Source organism: Aotus nancymaae, unplaced genomic scaffold (assembly GCF_030222135.1).
Source record: "Aotus nancymaae isolate 86718 unplaced genomic scaffold, 86718_ANA_hifiasm-v0.15.2.pri h1tg000021l, whole genome shotgun sequence".
Lineage (NCBI taxonomy): Eukaryota > Metazoa > Chordata > Mammalia > Primates > Aotidae > Aotus > Aotus nancymaae.
The window spans coordinates 10,196,655-10,214,431 of record NW_026988433.1 but is presented as its reverse complement, the minus strand read 5'-3'; the positions used below and the strand labels follow the sequence as shown (position 1 = coordinate 10,214,431).

General features: G+C 48.7%; 1 protein-coding gene across 3 annotated transcripts in view; it reads right to left on the bottom strand.

Annotated features, from left to right (window-relative positions):
• Window positions 1-343: 343 nt before the first annotated feature.
• Window positions 344-17,777, bottom strand: part of VPS37B (VPS37B subunit of ESCRT-I) — a 32,501-nt gene continuing 15,067 nt past the window's right edge. The window contains exons 1-4 of one of the 3 annotated variants that reach the window (XM_012447155.3): window positions 6,940-9,434; window positions 5,927-6,098; window positions 3,505-3,587; window positions 344-2,620 (exon numbers count right to left, since the gene is read on the bottom strand). In XM_012447155.3, coding sequence (XP_012302578.2) covers window positions 2,129-2,620; window positions 3,505-3,587; window positions 5,927-6,098; window positions 6,940-7,071 — 879 coding nt within the window. In that variant the 5' untranslated portion in view covers window positions 7,072-9,434 and the 3' untranslated portion in view covers window positions 344-2,128. Of the gene's footprint in view, window positions 2,621-3,504; window positions 3,588-5,926; window positions 6,099-6,939; window positions 9,435-17,777 lie in introns of those variants that run through there. The other 2 variants (XM_012447157.3, XM_012447156.2) reach the window with 2 other exon arrangements.

Genomic DNA, 17,777 nt, shown 5'->3' with positions numbered 1-17,777 from the left:
TAACATCCTAATGAGCTTACGCTATTCACACAGCACATGGTGGCAACCTCGAGGACAAAGTGCAGGCACAGCCTGAGCCCTGAGGTCACCTGCAGTCCCCTGCTTGGACAGTGGCTGTGATCCTGAAGACATGCTCTCTTACGCACAGGACATGCTGTCTGTCACTGCTGTTTATGAGACACTGGTGACAAACCAAGAGGGTAAGAGGCCCCACCTTTGAGCCAGGGATCCTGGACAGGCAGACATTTTGTTTTCAGCTTCAAACACAGACATCCCAGCCAGCTTCCCTGCTGGAAGTTTGATCACTGATGTTTCAGAACCACACATCATGAACATCCACATCCCCAAGTAAATAAATGACAGGCCTGTTATTAATAATTCTCTATTTATTAAAAAGGGTCCTACAGCTTTACAGCCACAGCACCGGACACGGCCCTGAACAGCGATGGCGAGCCCAGCCAGGGGCCCCTTCGCAACGCATTTGGCTGCGACCGTGGCTGGGCTGTGGCATCCCTGACAGCGGCTGGTGGCGGAGGTATGGGGGCGGGTGGCACCACTCACTGGAGATTCACAGAACGTGGCAAGCCTGCCTGACTGGCGTGGCAGTGAATCATCCTGTACAACTTCATTTCCTTTAAGAAAACGGTTACAGTAGAGTTCAAGTCCGAGAGCAGGAATGTACAGTCAGTCATTGAGGACAAAAGGCAGTGGCCTGGCCCGTGGCCCGCTGGGACAGACCCCGCTTCAGTTCTGCCTTGTCACCCAGGTGGCTAGGCACAGGTCAGGGCCCTAGATGCCTGACAAGTGACAGGGGAGGGGCAACCCAGAAGGTCCACGGGTAAGCACCTGGGCCTTCTCTGTCAACAGATGCTGCTGCCCCCTGCTGGGCCCTAGGCCTTCAGCACACGTGGCACGTGAAGATGAGGTTCCACGCGGGTGAGAACAGGTCCAGGTGGTTGGCGCACAGCCCCGCCCCTCAATCCCGTGGGGTGGGCTTTCTCCAAATCCCTACCACCACCTGCCCTGAGGCCCAGCTACTAGCCAGCCAGGGGCAGTAGATACTGGCTAAGGGTAGCCTGGGCCAAGGCAGTCAGACGTCTTGACCACATGTAACGGGGCAATGAACTTGGACAAGACCTTCAGAGAAAGCAGAGCCGCCGGGGGCCCCGCCCAGCCCCTAGCAGGTGTGAGTCCTGGCACCTGGGGAACTAAGGCACAGCACGGACACCCGAGGGTAGGAAATCGCATCCACTTCATCTGCATTTCAATCTGCTCAAGACAATATTTGCATTTTTTATAAAATTTCCCTGAATGGTCTTGGGAGTGTCAAAAAAGTTTTCTTTTTCAGTATAAAACAGGAAAATCACATATGTAGTAAAAATATTGGGGGATTATTTCTTCATAGAAACCTTCGGGGCCGGCTCGAGGCAGGAGGGAGAGAAGCAGCTGGGGACACGATTTGCCGTGCAAAGTCCCGCTCGTGCGGTCCCCTCCCACACCGGTGGCCATTCTCCGGCCTCTAGACTCGGCAGTGGGCCCAGTGCAAACTTTGCTTGTGGCTCTGAAGCAAGAGCAGCAGCCAGGTCAGGCGGTGACTGTGATGACCTCTCCCCAACAGATTCAGTTAGCAACAACGCCGCTGCAGGTGGCGGCCCGGCCACAGCACTCTTCCAGGCTGGCTGGCGCCCACCCACCCTCACCAGGGCTGCAGCGGCCACTGGGTGAGACACACACGACTGTTTTTTGAAAATAAAATAAGCATCATGAACCATGCTCATTAAATAAAGCTGCAATGGGAGGACCACGATTCTAAAAGGGAATGGGGGAAGAGGCTTTGTTTCTTCCCAAACATGAGTTCGTCAACACTAAGATACTTAGACATCACACGGAGAATGCAAACCGATGCAATGCGCGGGTGTCAGGCAGCAACCCGGCACACACAACTGCCTCGGTGCCCAAAACCTGGGCTTCTACTACTCACCACTGACCTACAGTTCTAAAACCAGATGGACACGCTGGCCCAGGGCCCTGGAGCCCTTGGCACAGAGCAGACCTCCAGCCTCCCTCCCGTCTGTAGAGCGCAACACAGCAGGCAGAGGGAGTCTCCCAGGAAGGACGGCGCTGGTGCTCACTGGAGGATGAAGCCCGGCTGGTGCGGAGGCAGCCGGGGTGGGGGTCTCTGGGGGAGAGCTGGTGGATATGGGGACACGAACTGTGCAGAGAATCCTTGCTGAGTGGGGAGCCCCACGCGGGGGGGCAGGGGTGGACATTGTAATCCTGGGTACGGCACAGCCTGTCCCGAGGCCATGGCCGTGGTGAACGGGGTGGCTAGGCGAACTGCAGGCACCGGGGGTGGTGGTGGGGGGATGCGCCGAGGAGCAACAGCGGGGGGCCCACTGGCCTCTGGGGCAGAGTAGGGAAGGGGGGCAGTAGATGCCTGCTCGGGCAGCCTGGGCGGCAGCGGGGCCAAACCCTGCGGGAGTCTCTGCCCCTTCAGCACCATCTCCTGGAGCTTCTCAATTTTCACCCGTCGCATGTGGGCCAGTTTCCGTTTGCTCTGATAGACATCAATGAAGGAATCCAGAGGAAGTTCTCCATCCAGAAACTTCTCAGCCATGTTCTGAAAAAGGCAGAAACCTGGTTACAGCAACAGCCAAATGGGGGGATGCTTTCTTCATGTCTAGGCACAAGGACAGGCAACGCCCAGCTGCTTCCAACACCGTCCCTCCCTCTAACCACCAGAGGGTCCCACTCCCACTCCAGATCCCAGAGGATGGGCTCAGGCTGACCTCAGCACGGGCTGCCACCAGGTGGAGCGGAGGGCAGTCCTGCTGCGCACACCACCACCAGCGCGACAGGCAGAGGCCCAGGAGGAGCTGGACTTTGGGCGAGGGTCCCGATTCCTGGGTCCCAGGCCTCTCTTGAGCCCACTGGAGTCCAACATCCCCTTGCCTTCACCCAGCCGCACCCTGACTGAGACTCACTCTGGGTGGGTCAGCAGGACAGAAACGCCTGTGCCCGCCAGGCCCCCCCAAGGCCTCACAGTTCATCAAACCCAGCCCTATCTTGGCAAGATCCTGCCGGCCCAGCCTGCAACAACTGCGCAACGTTCGACCTTGACTTGTTTCCTTATCATCTGGCGAGGCTCAAGGCTCTAGTGCACAGCTGGACCTGTCCCAGAGGCTCTGTAGCTCCCAGCTCACCCACAAACCACGGCACGTGGTACTCTGCCACTGGCCCCAGGGGCTGGGGTTCACAGGGTGGCACGCATGCCTTCTCTTGGCCCTCCCTCAGCCCTGCCCTCACTCCCCCTGCTGCTCCCTGGACCCCTGCCTGGCACTTTCCCCAGCCCACAGGCCAGGCTTCCTGCTGGCATGCAGCCTGCACACCTAGGAGGCACTACCTCCTGACTGTGGTGGTGCAGCACTCCTGGTGTCTGGAGACAGTGGGCCCGCTGACTGCCCAAAGTGACTCAAGGATTCTACCAAGGCTGGCTGGCTTTACCTCGGTGTCTTCCTCAATCTTGGCCCCTTCTGCTTGAAGAAGTGCTAACAGGGTCTCCAAGGAAGCACTGCTGGACTGTCTGTCTGGAAGAGAAGCAAGAGGCATGAAAGAGCGAGGGGCATCCAGGTAAAGCCCTTCACGACGACGCCCACACAGACTGCAGTAGGATCACATCTTCCTTTCCAGGAAGCTGATGCCTGAAAACCTACAAGGGAACAAGTGCACTGAGCCAGTGCCCGGGGCCAACATCCCATGTCGGAGCACCCCGAGTCAGCGGCTGCCCAGAGCCAGCTGCTTCCGAATATGGAGCAGTGACAGGGTCATCATGCCACTTTGTATTTCCTTTATGTTTTGAGTGATAACTTACATCAAGCGTACACATCTTAAGTGTGTAACTCAAATTTCTATGTGTTTAACCCCCAACCACCACCACCCTGATCCAGACATAGAACGTTTCCACCGGACACCCTCATGCCCACTGCACCCGCCAGGTAACCCCTACGCTGGCCTCCACTACCACAGAGGAGCTCCGCCTGGTCTTGAACTGACATCCTGCAACCAGGCACTACAGGACATACTCTGCTGGATCCTTCCACTCAGCACTGCGTCTCTGAGGCCCTGCTCTGGTCTATGTATCAGTTCATGTCTGTTCAATGCTGTGTAGTGTTCCAGTCACTAGAAGGAGACATCAGAATTTTGAATATCCTTGTTTCCAAATTTTATTTTAAGTAAGGTAATAAAGTACAACATTCTTGTACCTATCTTCTGAGAGACATGAATGTCCATTGCTTTTGGGTGAACACTCAGGAGCAGAGCCGCTGAACTGCAGCGTATGCATACTCCTAATTTTAGAAGGTACTACCCAACACCTTTCTCCAGGTGAAATGAAAAAGAAGCCGGCTGTAGTGGCACGTGCCTGTAAATCCTAAGTGACCCACGGACACTTCTACCAGCAGCAGACGCGTGGCACCTCACCAGCACTTGCAACTGCCAGTCTTTTTACTTTAGGTCATCCTGGTTTGGGTGTGGGGCAGTAAATTTTTAATAAAGTTAATGGAGAAAATGACAAGATGATAGCAATAGCGACAGACATCACTGCTGCAGAAGGTGATTTTTTTCACCCAAATTCTTTTTTTTTCTTTAAGGGATGGGGTCTCACTCTGTCACCCAGGCTGAAGTACAGTGATGCAATCACAGCTCATGGTGGCCTCGACCTTCAGGGTAGGTGGGACTATAGACGCGTAGCACTACTCCTACTTTATTTCATTTCTTTGTAGAGACAGTCTCGCTCTGTCACCCAGGCTGGAGTACAGGGGTGCAATCATGGCTCACTGCAGCTTCAACCTCCAAGGCTCAAGCAGTCCTCCCTCCTCAGCCTCCCAAGAAGCTAGGACCACAGGCGTGCGCCACCACACCCAGCTACTACTTCCCTTTATCTAAATGTCCCTTTGATAACTATCAAAAGCACTCAGGATGCTCAAGGATATTCAATTCTGATGTCTCCTCCTAGTGGCTGTAAATTGAAGTGTGCCATTAAAATGAAGTGTTCCAGTGATGGTGATTTTTCACCATTAACAAACAGCATAAGACAAATGGGCAAACAGCATAAGAGATTTGTTGAAAATCGTAATTCAGAAAACTGCCTTCTTTCTATGCTGTTTAGAGAAGGTGGAGTCTTGAATTTTAAGAGTGGTTAAGTCTTCTCTTCTAAACTGGTGACTGCTGAACTGGCTGGCTTCCTCCTAATCCCCAACCCCTTTTCCAGTAACTGCCCCGAGGTGCCCACGTTGCTGCCACCTGCTCCACACTGCAGACCCTGGAGGTGTGCATAGACCTGGGCTGACCTCGGCAGCCACCGCCACTGCAGGGCCACTGGGAGGAGGGGGCAGTCCTGCTATGCACCCCGTCCTCCAGAACTGCAAGTGCAGAGATGCCGCAGGTCTGGGGGCTTCCATATTCTATACATAAACTGGTCAATACAGTGGCTCACGTCTACAAGAGCAGCGCTTTGTGAGGTGAAGGCGGGAGGATGGCTTCTTGAGTTCAAGACCAGCCTGGGCAACACAGCAAGATGACTTCTCTACAAAAAAATGAAATAAAGTAGCTGATTTGGGGTAGTGCACACCTGTGGTCCCAGCTACTCAGGAGGCTGAGGCAGGAGGATCACCTAAGCCCAGGAGGTCGAGTGGCTGCAGTGAGCCATGGTCGTGCCACTGCACTCCAGCCTCAGTGACAGAGCAAGACCCTGTCTCTAAAATAAAAAAATAATACACATATTTCAATGACTCTACTTCATTGCAGTGGAGTCACTGTCTTCATCTGAAATTTTTTCATTAATATTTCTCTCCTGGCAGGGCAATAGCTTGAAAATGTATCCTTCTCTCAACTCTTTATTCTTGAATGATCACCCATAAAAAGTTACCTAATTTGGTCTTCTTTATCTGATAGGCTTCAAAGAGAACCTGGAGTTCCTGGTATTTCTGGGTCAAGTGTGCTTTCAACGTGTCCAGCCGGGGCTGGTACAGAAGGTTTCCTTCTGCCAGGCTCCGGTTGCTGGCAAGTGTCATTTCTTTGTTAAGCTGAACATTCTGCGTCTGCAAGGAACACACAGGATGATGAGAAACGAAAGTCTATCAGTTCCCAGGCAGACCCCGGAGGTCCCCACGCGCGCCCCGGGAGCCCGCTGCATCTGCTGCCGCCTTACTGGTCTCCACGGCTGGCACCGCATGCCAGGCAGATGCTACAGACCCAGAGCCAAGCCTCTTGGTTTCTCATTTGGATGCTGCTACCCATCGTAAAGAGTGAGGCTGACTTCCTTCCAGCACGTTTCCAGGACAGGCTTTGTCCTGTGACTCCATGCAGAGCCCTCCTTGCCAGGGCTGCGCTGTGACTCGAGTTCCTTACTACGGCCATTGTGCTCGCAGAAATAAACAGTTGTCACAATTTAGAATTCGATTTTTTTCAAAACAAGTTTCTGCTGCTCCAGAGGAAGTTAAAGAATCACTTTTATCAGCAGGAGACCAGTTGGCATGATGTCAATGCAGGCTTCATAAGCTGGCTTAGAGGTCCAACCAGCAAGCCAAAGAGACCCTGGGAATTAACCGTGTTTCCAGCCACCCTGGTTCTCTCCCACGCCCATCCCAGCTCTTTGGAGCTTTCTATCATCTAGCTGTTGGTGGATGAGCAAAGCCGAGCAAAAGCTGGGAGAAGGGGAGACGTATTTTGCCCAGCGGGGGTTTCATTTTGTCCTTTCAAGCAATGACAGGCTATACTGGTAGGCAGAAAAGAATCCGTCTGCCCAGAACTTAGGGAGAAAGAAAGAAGTGGAAGGTCTGAGAAAAAAGGCAAAAAACTCCTAGCAAAACTTAGCCAGAGTATGTTTAAAGAAAATAAAAACCACAAACGCATTGGTACCCTAGTTCCCTTTCCACTCACTCGTGATCGGCTTCGTCTACCACAGCCCGGCCGCTGCCGCCTTCCACACTGTTTCAACAGCACCCGATTCCTTACCCAGTGTGTGTCCCCGTTTCTCTTTAAGCAGCTCTTCTTCAACCCCACCCCAGGCATCTCATTTTCCCCTTAATATTTTCTACCACCCCACCCAATCTATTTTTGCTGCTACTTCCTTCCTCTTGGTAGCTCAAGTATAGATTCCTGGCCATGCTGCCTCCGCTCCCCACCCCCAGTCATACCCACTTACTGCTGTCATAGTTCCCAGTACGCTCACAGAAGTGCACACGCACCACACACACAGGGAAGAGGCTCAGGGAATCGGAGAACAAAGAAAGAAGCCCTTGGATCCCTGCCTCAATGAGGAGATCCCTAACCCCAGTAGGAGGCTCCTTTCATTTCAGCAGACAGTGATCTGCATCTTCAGACCGACAGCTTCGCACGAGACCCTAAAGATCAGGCTCTGTTGAAAACCAACAGGATTTACATGACAGTGGAAAAGCAAACCTCTCTCCAGACTATAAAGTAAAAGCCAACAGGGTCCCTGAAACGTGGGTGGTAGAAATGCTTTCATCTCTTCTGATGCTTTTAGCAAAAAAGGAGACTCTCGGGACTGGAAAGACCCAGTTTCACCGGGGTTCCTGGTAAGCAGTGGGGCTCCTGTCACCCGCTTCCCCACCCACAGGGCGGCTCTCCATGGGCTTTCTATGTCAGGCCCTGCAGAAGCGTCTTTCCTTCCATTGTTCAGCCATTTAAAAGAGCAAACAAAAACCACTGTATGGCCACTCTGGAAAACAGGAACTTTTTAATGAGGCTGAATCTGTAACTACCCTATGACCCAGAAATTGTGCTCTTGGGTATTTATCCCAGACAAATGAAAACTTATGTTCAACAAAAACTTGCACATGACTGTTGAGAGCAACATTTATTCCTAACAACTAAAAGCTAGACGCAGCCCAGGTGTCTTTCAACAGGTGAATGGTTAAACAAGCAGTGGGCCAGCCAAGCCACGAACTACCACTCAGCAATAAAAGGAACAAACTTGACTGGCGGAGCTGATAATGCTCCAGGGATTCACACTAAGTGAAAACAGCCAACTCCAAAGGGCCATCCACTCACGACCCCATGTACACAACACCCTTGAAATACAAATCACAAAAATGGAGAACAGATTAGCGGCGTGTGTGACTATAAAAGGGCAACGAAGGGTTAGGGACTGAGCCATCCTGACGTTCTGTGTCCTGGCAGTATCAGTGCCCCGAGCCTGGTGCTGAGAGTGCACTGAATTTCACCAGATGTCACCGCTGGGGGCGGCTGGGAGGAGGGGACACAGATCTCTCTGTATTACCTCTTAAAACTGCATGTGAAACTACCAGCATCTCAAAATAAGTTAACCATAAATACAACCACCAGCCACTGCTGAGCTGGCTTTCTCCTGCTGGTCTCACCTGACGGGTGAGGAGGAGCATGTGTTCCAGGCTGCACTCAGGCCCCACAGCTCTGTGTGCTCCAGCACTCTTACTTCAATTAATTCTTTGTTCAATAAACGTTTACTGAGCAAATATCATCTGCCATGCCTGGGTTTAGGCACAGGGAATTCTGAGAAACAGGAGTGCTCCCACCCTGAAATAAACTGAGTCAACATAAATGGACCCAAACTCATCAGCCCTGATTAGTGAGGCCCCAAATGGCCTGGTCCCCTGAGAAAGCAGGCCCCTGACCATCCTGCCTACACCAGCAGCCATCCTCTGTCAGCGCCCACATCTTCCATGGCATCGTAACTGTCAACAGTGAGGATTAAAACTCTGTTGTCTCAATCACTGTCTGTCTCCCAACACTGAATACAGAGGACACACTTGTTGTCTTTAGCATCCCAAGCACTTTGCACACATCTGCCACTCAGTGAAGATCTGTTGAATGAATCAGAGAGCCCCCCCGCCAAAAAAAGCCAAAACTCACTCAAAGCCAAGCCTGACAAATAAAGGAGGTAACAAACTGGATGAATTAAAAATGAGCTACATTTGTCGAGCGCTGAGTGCCTCAGATCCTTTATGAAGTAGAGGCACTCACTTCAGAAAGTCACTAGAGACTGAGTCTGAGTGAGGGTCTCACACTGGACCTCACAGTAATTTTGAAACAGAATTTCCTTAAAAGTCCTCAGTCAAGGTAGCACACAGCAAGTGCAGGTCTCCCCACAACCATTAGAAAGGCACACTCAAGGCAGCACCGACATTCCAGCAGGCAGCCTGGACTACTACACAGTAGTCTCAGCCTTGGCTGTGCCTTACCATCCCCATTTATTGGGGAGTATGGGGGCTGCTGTTAAAAATCTCAATGCCCAGGCTGGGCGCAGTGACTTACGCCTGTAATCCCAGCACTTTGAGAGGCAAGGCGGGCAGATCACGAGGTCAGGAGATCGAGACCAACCTGACCAACATGATGAAACCGCATCTCTACCAAAAATACAAATATTAGCCAGGCATGATGGTGTGCACCTGTAGTCCCAGCTACTTGGGAGGCTGAGGCAGGAGAATCGCTTGAACCCGGGAGGCGGAGGTTGCAGTGAGCTGAGATCATGCCACTGCACTCCTGCCTGGGTGACAGAGCAAGACTCTGTCTCAAAAAAAAAAAAAAAAAAAAAAAAATACTCAATGCCCAGACCAACCCCTACCCATCAAGCTCTTCAGGAAGGGGCCGAGGTATGGATATTGTCTTCAAAGCTCCCCGGTGATACTGCTAAGCTGAAAACTTTTGCTTTAGTTTCACCATAAAAATGCATCTACAAAGAAAATCTTATTTCTGTAGGGTTTAAGTCAAGTCAAAATCATTTGTCCTACATATTAGAAAGTTCTAGAAGAGAGGAACACAGGAAGCATGAACTATAATAAAAAGACAACTCATTTGTCCACATTTCTGGGTTCTGGGGGAAAAAAGGCAACTTGTTTTGTATGGGATGCAGAAAGCCACCAGGCATCAAAAGAGGCCAAATAAAACACTGAGGCTGGGTGTGGTAGCTCACACCTGTAATCCCAGCACTTTGGGAGGCAGAGGTGTGCGGATCCTTTGAGGTCGGGAGTCCGAGTCCAGCCAGATCGACATGGAAAAACCGTGTCTCTACTAAAAAAACAAAATTAGCCGGGCATGGTGGCACATGCCTGTAAAATCCCAGCTACTCAGGAGGCTGAGGCAGGAGAATTGCTTGAACCTGGGAGGCAGAGGTTGCAGTGAGCTGAGACCACAGTGAGCCGAGATCACGCTATCGCACTCCATCCACCCTGGGCAACAAGAACAAAACTCCATCTCAAAAAAAAAAAAACTCCCGGCCGGGCGTGGTGGCTCATGCCTGTAATCCAAGCACTTTAGAGGCCAAGGCGGGTGGATCACCTGAGGTCAGGAGTTCAAGACCAGCCTGACCAACATGGTGAAACCCTGTCTTTAAAACAAAAAACAAAACAAAACAAAAAAACCCCTCCCATTGAGAAGTGTTAAACTGGCAATGATTTTTTTTAATATCCTTTGGATATTCAGATGTTTTTATAATAAATATGATAAATTCTTTTTTTTTTTTTTGAGACAAGAGTCTCACTCTGTCACCCAGGCTGGAGAGCAGTGGCGCGATCTTAGCTAACCGCAGCCTCTGCCTCCTGGGTTCAAGCGATTCTTGTGTCTCAGCCTCCCCAGTAGCAGGGATTACAGGCGTGCACCCTGCCTAGCTAATTTTCTTTTTTTTTTTTTTTTTTTCAGTAGAGACGACGTTTTGCCCACATTGGCCAGGCTGGTCTTGATCTCCTGACCTCGAGTGATCCGCCCGCCTCAGCCTCCCAAAGTGCTAGGATTACAAGCATGAGCCACCACGCCCAGATAAATACAGTAAATTCTAAGTGGCCACCCAGAGCATACCCACAGCACCCTGCAGAACAATGGCAGTGGGGACAATGGCCTGGATGCAGGTGCTGAAGGTGGATGTCTTTTTTTAAGCATTGGCTAAAACTCTTCAGCACTCATAACCTGCCCGGAACACACCCTGGATGCTGCATTCAACGTAAAAACTCTTTCCTCAATCTTTCCGTTGTTCCAGTTGGTAATAAAAGGGGAGGTGAAACACCAGCCTTGTTCATTTGCAAAGCAAAGGCAAGCTGGCCAGGACAGGCCTGGGAGGCCTCCACGGGCACAGCACACACCACTCAGCAAGGCCCAGGTGGCAGCCACTCTGGCCACATACGCCCAACTCTCCACCCCTCTGAGACTGATTCCAGCCTCAATGTCTGTGACCAAATCTGTACAGTAAATCTGAGAATGCTTACAGAGGTATTTTAGGAACCAACAGACTAAACCAACAAACAAAAATTTAAGTTGCCACTGTCTTTGTCTTCATGGTAGGCACCAACAGATACCTGAAATTGAAAACACTGCTGCCAACCTCTTGATCGTTCTCATGATCCTTTTTCTTAACCATAGAAAAGTCTTTTCAGGAAATAATCTCTCTGTGGTAAAGAAACATTCTTATAAATTTACTCAGTTTCACTTCAGTTTCCACTTCTTCTCATAAGTGAAGAAAAATGAGATGCCCAATAGCAGCATTTGTAGTAGGATCCGGCTTGTAACAACTTATTTCTGTCACCTATCTGTGCCTGAGTGCAGAGGGCTCCCTGGAAGCATGCTCACCCCAGGGTAACAGCAGCAGCCCCTGAGTGGTGTGATTTTCTTTTTCTACTTTCCGCTTTTTACTTTTAACTATCACAATGCTTGATTCATTATGGCAAGCACACATAACTTTGTAGTAAAAGGGTTTTTTTTAGTTAAAAAGTATCATATATACTTATCCCTGGTAGAAATGTGGAGGTCTCTCTCTGGATGCTTACATTAATATATGTAGCTCTCTCAGAACACGCGGTCTGGCTGGGCGCGGTGACTAACGCCTGTAATCCCAGCACTTTGGGAGGCCGAGGCGGGCAGATCACTTGAGGTCAGGAGTTTGAGACCAGCCTAGCCAAAACAATGAAACCCCACCTCTACTAAAAATACAAAAAAAATTAGCCAGATGTGGTGGCAGGCACCTATAATCCCAGCTACTGGGGAGGCTCGCACGAGAATTGCTTGAATCTGGGAGGCGGAGGTTGCAGTGAGCCGAGATTATGCCACTGCACTTCAGCCCGGGCAACAGAGTAAGACAACATCCCCCCCCCCCAAAAAAAAAAAAGAATACCACACACTATCTCAAATGCACATGTCATTATTTATTTGGGTTGGGGGAGTGTGGTAGAAAATAAAGTCAACAAGAAAGAAAAGAGATCTACACTCCCCTCTGCACATGCCATGGCTGCAAAGGAGAGGCACCCAGGGGCAGAGGCAGGGACGGGAGACCGCCTGCAGCTCTGTGGTCAGTGCTGGGTCAAGGGTGTAGGTTTCTGGTGGATGCTTTCCAGACCAGATACTTCTACAATGTGAAATTCTGATTCCAGCTGGCCAGAGTCTAGCTTCTTCATCTGTAATTATAATTGTGCCTTCCTAAACACAAAGGCAGACAAATCTGCCCACATTTCCAAGCTAAATCTTCTTCATGAAAAGATACTCATAGCAGTTCGTTTTCACCCCTTCACACTATAATATAATCCTTATAAAAACTAAGTAAGTGACATGACTGAATTAGGTCAGCAAACTTAAACGAATAAATGGGAATCCTTAATGGCACCGGAAGTCCTTTAAATGCTCAAAATCCAGTGTGTACTTGGAATCTGGGCTGTGTTAGGATAAAAACAAAATATGCCTGCATCTACAGCATTCTCAGAAGGCATAGTATTCATGCAAAGTAAAGAAACCACATTTTATTTAACAAGCAAACTTTATTGTAATTTTTAATTTTTTGAGACAGGGTCTTGTTCCATTGCTCAGGCTGGAATGCAGTGGTGCAATCATGGCTCACTGCAGCCTTGACCTCCTGAGCTCAAGTGATCCTCTCGCCTCAGCCTCCCAAAGTGCTGGGATTATAGTAGTGAGCCACTGCGCCCAGCCACAAGAAAGTATTTTGTTAAACAACAAGCATTAGGTCCAAAAAGATAAAATGCTCTTCCCGCCAAAACTCTGCTCACACTGGCTATTTTTAGCCTGGAACACCCTCCTACCCGAATCTCTGCTGTAAACTCCACCCTAACCGAAGCCTTAGCAATGGCAGAGCCTTTTCTAAACTTCCCCCAGCCCCACCAACGCCACCTGGAGCTAGACCTTCAGTGGTGGGCAACCCCTGAAGCCCTGCTTGATTGAGATACAATTCACACCTCCTACAATCCATCTACTGGAAGCATTCCACTCAAGGGTGTCTCATATATTCACAGAGTACACCTCTGGCTTCACTGTATTCACACTGTATCCCTCTGTGTTTTTTTTGTTCAACTATTTATTCACTCACGAGAGAGCCCCGTGAAGATGGGGGCAGCACGATGTGGTCACAAGCCTGGGACGCCAGCACACAGAAGCGGGAAGCAGCAAGGAAGAGTCCTCCCCTTGAGCCTCCAGAGGGAACAGGGCATCCTGATTTTGGACTTCTGGCCTCCAGAACTGTGACAGAATAAGTTTCTGTTGTTTTAAGCTGCCCAGCTTGTGGTCATGTTACAGCAGCCACAAGAAACTAGTACAGTGCTAGAATCTTCCACCTGTTCTTGAGAACCACGGTCTATCCTGCTCTGTGCCCCAGCAACCACCTAGATGAACTATACCAACCCTTCACTGGGACACTCACCCTCAGGTTCTGGTTGGATTCAGCAATGAGGATCAAGGGCAGGAGGAAGATGAAAAGGGACGGCGGGGATCAGGAGTGTTCCCCAGGCCTGGCTGAGGAGGGGCTATAGCTGGGCCAGCTCCTCTCGCCCTCCCTTCCTCCAACGCAGCCCTCTCCCCTGCCCCTCCTCAGGCCTGGAAGTGAGCAGGGCATGGCTGTTGCTAATCCTGCACCAGGCCTTGGGGGTCCCCACACTGCCCTCTCCTTGTAGAGAATCCCTTTATTCAACTCCTCGCCAATCCCTCATGCTGACTGTGCCATGTCTTGCCAGAAGCCTGACTGAGATAGCTGGAACAGTTTACCCCATGAAGTGAAATGACATTTGAGCCCACATCCGCTCTTTTGATGGTGGCCATAAAGGCCCTTAAGAGCAGAACCATGTCTTAATCATTCCCCTGTGCCCAGAACCTAGCATAGTAGCCAGGCCAACACAGGCACATAGCTAAATACTTGCTTGGCTGGGTGCAGTGGCTCACACCTCTAATCCTAGCACTTTGAGAGACCAAGGTGGGCAGATCACCTGAGGTCAGGCATTCGAGACCAGCCTGGCCAACGTGGTGAAACCCTGTTTCTACTAAAAATACAAACATTAGCCAGGCATGGTGGTGCACGCCTGTAGTCCCATGCAGGAGAATCACTTGAACCTAGGAGGCAGAGGCTGCAGTGAGCTGAGATCATGCCAATGCACTCAAAAACAAAAAACAAAAAAAAACTTGTTCAATTTCATCCTTAAGAATCGTCGGAGAGAGATCCAAGATGGCTGATCACTAGCAGCTCGGGATTGTAGCTCCCAGTGAAAGCACAGAGAACGAGAGGACACCACACTTTCAGACAAATTTTGGTTGTTCACAGACCAGGAGATTCCCAGCAGAGGGGCCCCACGGGTCGCCAGCGCAACTCTTGTGGCCGGCGCGACAGTTTTGCCAGCGCCGCGGGGCGGCGGAGATACCCAGGAGCCAGCTCAGAGATTCCCGGGCAGAAGAGCACCATCAATCTTAACACCGCTGTTTTGGCTGGTGCAGTGGATTGCTCAGATTTTGGCGCTGGGAATCAACAAGTTGGATGTCCACTCAGAGACCTTGTTAGAAAGTCAGTAATTACAAAGACGAAAGATGGATAAATTTATAATGAGGGGAAGAAACCAGCCTAAAAAGGTAGAGAATACTCAAAATCAGAATGCCTCTCCCTCTACAGGGGATCACAGTTCCTCATCAGCAACGGAACAAGCCCTGATGGAGAATGAGTGTGTTCCATTAACAGAAGTAGGCTTCAGAAGGTGGATAATAAGAAACTTCTGTGAATTAAAAGAACTTGTTCTAACCCAATGCAAAGAAACTAAGAACTTTGAAAAAAGATTTGACGAAATGCTAACGAGAACAGACAATTTAGAGAGGAATATAAGTGAATTAATGGAGCTGAAAAACACAACACGAGAACTTTGCGAAGTATGCACAAGTTTTAACAGTCGAATTGATCAAGCAGAAGAAAGGATATCAAAGGTCGAAGACCAACTTAACAAAATAAAACGAGAAGACAAGATTAGAGAAAACAGGATAAAAAGGAATGAGCAAAGTCTCCAAGAAATATGGGACTATGTGAAAAGACCTAATCTACGTTTGACAGGTGTACCTGAATGTGACGAAGAGAATGAATCCAAGTTGGAAAATACTCTTCAGGAGATTATTCAGGAAAACTTTCCCAACCTAGTAAGGCAGGACAATATTCAACTCCAGGTAATACAGAGAACACCACAAAGATATTCCTCAAGAAGAGCAACCCCAAGGCACATAATCGTCAGATTCATTAGGGTTGAAATGAAGGAGAAAATACTAAGGGCAGCCAGAGAGAAAGGTCAGGTTACCCACAAAGGGAAGCCTATCAGACGTACAGCAGATCTCTCAGCAGAAACCCTACAAGCCAGAAAAGAGTGGGGGCCAATATTCAACATCCTTAAACAAAAGAACTTTCAACCCAGAATTTCATATCCAACCAAATTAAGCTTCACAAGCGAAGGAAAAATAAAATCTTTCGCAAACAAGCAAGTACTTAGAGATTTCACCACCACCAGGCCTACTTTACAAGAGCTTCTGAAAGAAGCACTACACATATAAAGGAACAACCAGTATCAGCCTTTCCAAAAATCTATCAAAAAGTAAAGAACATTAACATAATGAAGAATTTACATCAACTAATGGGCAAAACAGCCAGCTAGCATCAAATGCCAGTATTAAACTCACATATTAATATTAAATTTAAATCGATTACATCCCCCAATCAAAAGATACAGACAGGAAAAAGCCAAAACCCATCGGTATGCTGCATCCAGACCCATCTCACATGCAACGATACACAAAGACTCAAAACAAAGGGACAGAGGAAGATTTACCAACCAAACAGAGAGCAAAAATAAATAAATAAATAAATAAATGAAAAGCAGGAGTTGCAATTCTCGCCTCTGATAAAACAGACTTTAAAGCAACAAAGATCAAAAGAGGCAAAGAAGGACATTACATAATGGTAAAAGGATCAATGCAACAAGAAGAGCTAACGATCCTAAATATATACGCACCCAATACAGGAGCACCCAGATACATAAGACAAGTTCTTAATGACTTATAAAGAGACTTAGCCTCCCACACAATAATAGTGGGAGACTGTAACATCACATTGTCAATGCTAGACAGATCAACGAGACAGAAAATTAACAAGGATATCCAGGACTTGAACTCAGACCCGGAACAAGTAAACTTAATAAACATTTATAGAACTCTCCACTTCAAATACATAAAACATACATTTTTATCAGTATCATATCACACCTATTCTAAAAGTGACTATATAATTGGAAGTAAATCACTCATCAGTAATTGCATAGTATTTCATAGGTTTAAATGAAATATTGGTTGGTTGCTTGTTTGTTATTTTCTTCCCTTATTCCTTCCTGTCTCCATTGTTAAGCACAATTATTGGCATAAAAGAGGTTTTCAATTCCCATTTTTAGACTGCATTCTAGCCTGGGCAAGAAAGCAATACTCCCATTCTCTCTCCCTCTTTCTCTTCCTTTTTCTTCCTCTCCTTCATTCTTTTTCTTTTTCTTTCTCTCTTTCTTTCTAAAAAAAAAAAAAAAAAAAGAATCTTCATGGCTGGGGCCTCAGGCCACTAACTGTCAGTCATTGTGAAAATCCTGCTAAGTTTTTTTGAAGATTAGCCTTTCTGAAAGTTTATATTAAATTCGTAAACTGTAACGTTATGGATTGATGCTTATTATTACAAACAACCAGATGTCAACTGGGAAACTACTTGAATTCCTAGCTTCTTATAGCAGTGATAATGGTCTGGTAGTGAAATGTAAAGGGAAAAAATCAAGATGATGACACTGACAGCTGGAAAGCAAAGCTACCCATTACTGGGGTGAAGTGTGAGGCACACAACACACACAGAGACACACACAAGCTGGCTTTGTGCAACTCTTCAGCTGAAATTCAGCCCTCTCCCACTTAGAATGCAGGTCAGAATGTTACAGTAACGTTATTGTCATGAGAGCCTGGAAGCCACTATATTTACACATGCGTAATTTACACACGAGCACAGTAGCTCACACCTGTCATCCCAGCACTTAGGAAGGTAGAGGCAGGAGGACTGCTTGAGCCCAGATGATCAAGACCAGCCTAGGCAACAGAGTTGGACATCATTCTCCACAAAAAGAAAAAAAAATGACAAAAAACAAAACAAACAGAAAAACCCTAATTCCCAAGCTTCCATACCTACAGTTCATCAGGGCCGCAACAATATGCTCCAACACAGTGGCTGGCCCATGTCCGTTCATTCATTCATACAAGAAATACTTGGGAAGCACCTCTGTGTGCCAGGCTTGGGGGGGACACCATCATCACAGGGAGTCTGGCTCAGAGTCTCAGTGGAGCCCACCCTCCCACATAAGGCACTGAGTATTGTGCACCACCCAACTCCAGGGAGTGCCATTCACTTTGTACTGCAGCAATGCAGCCCCAGACTGCATCTGCTCTTCCAGTAAAAGGCTCAAGAGAGA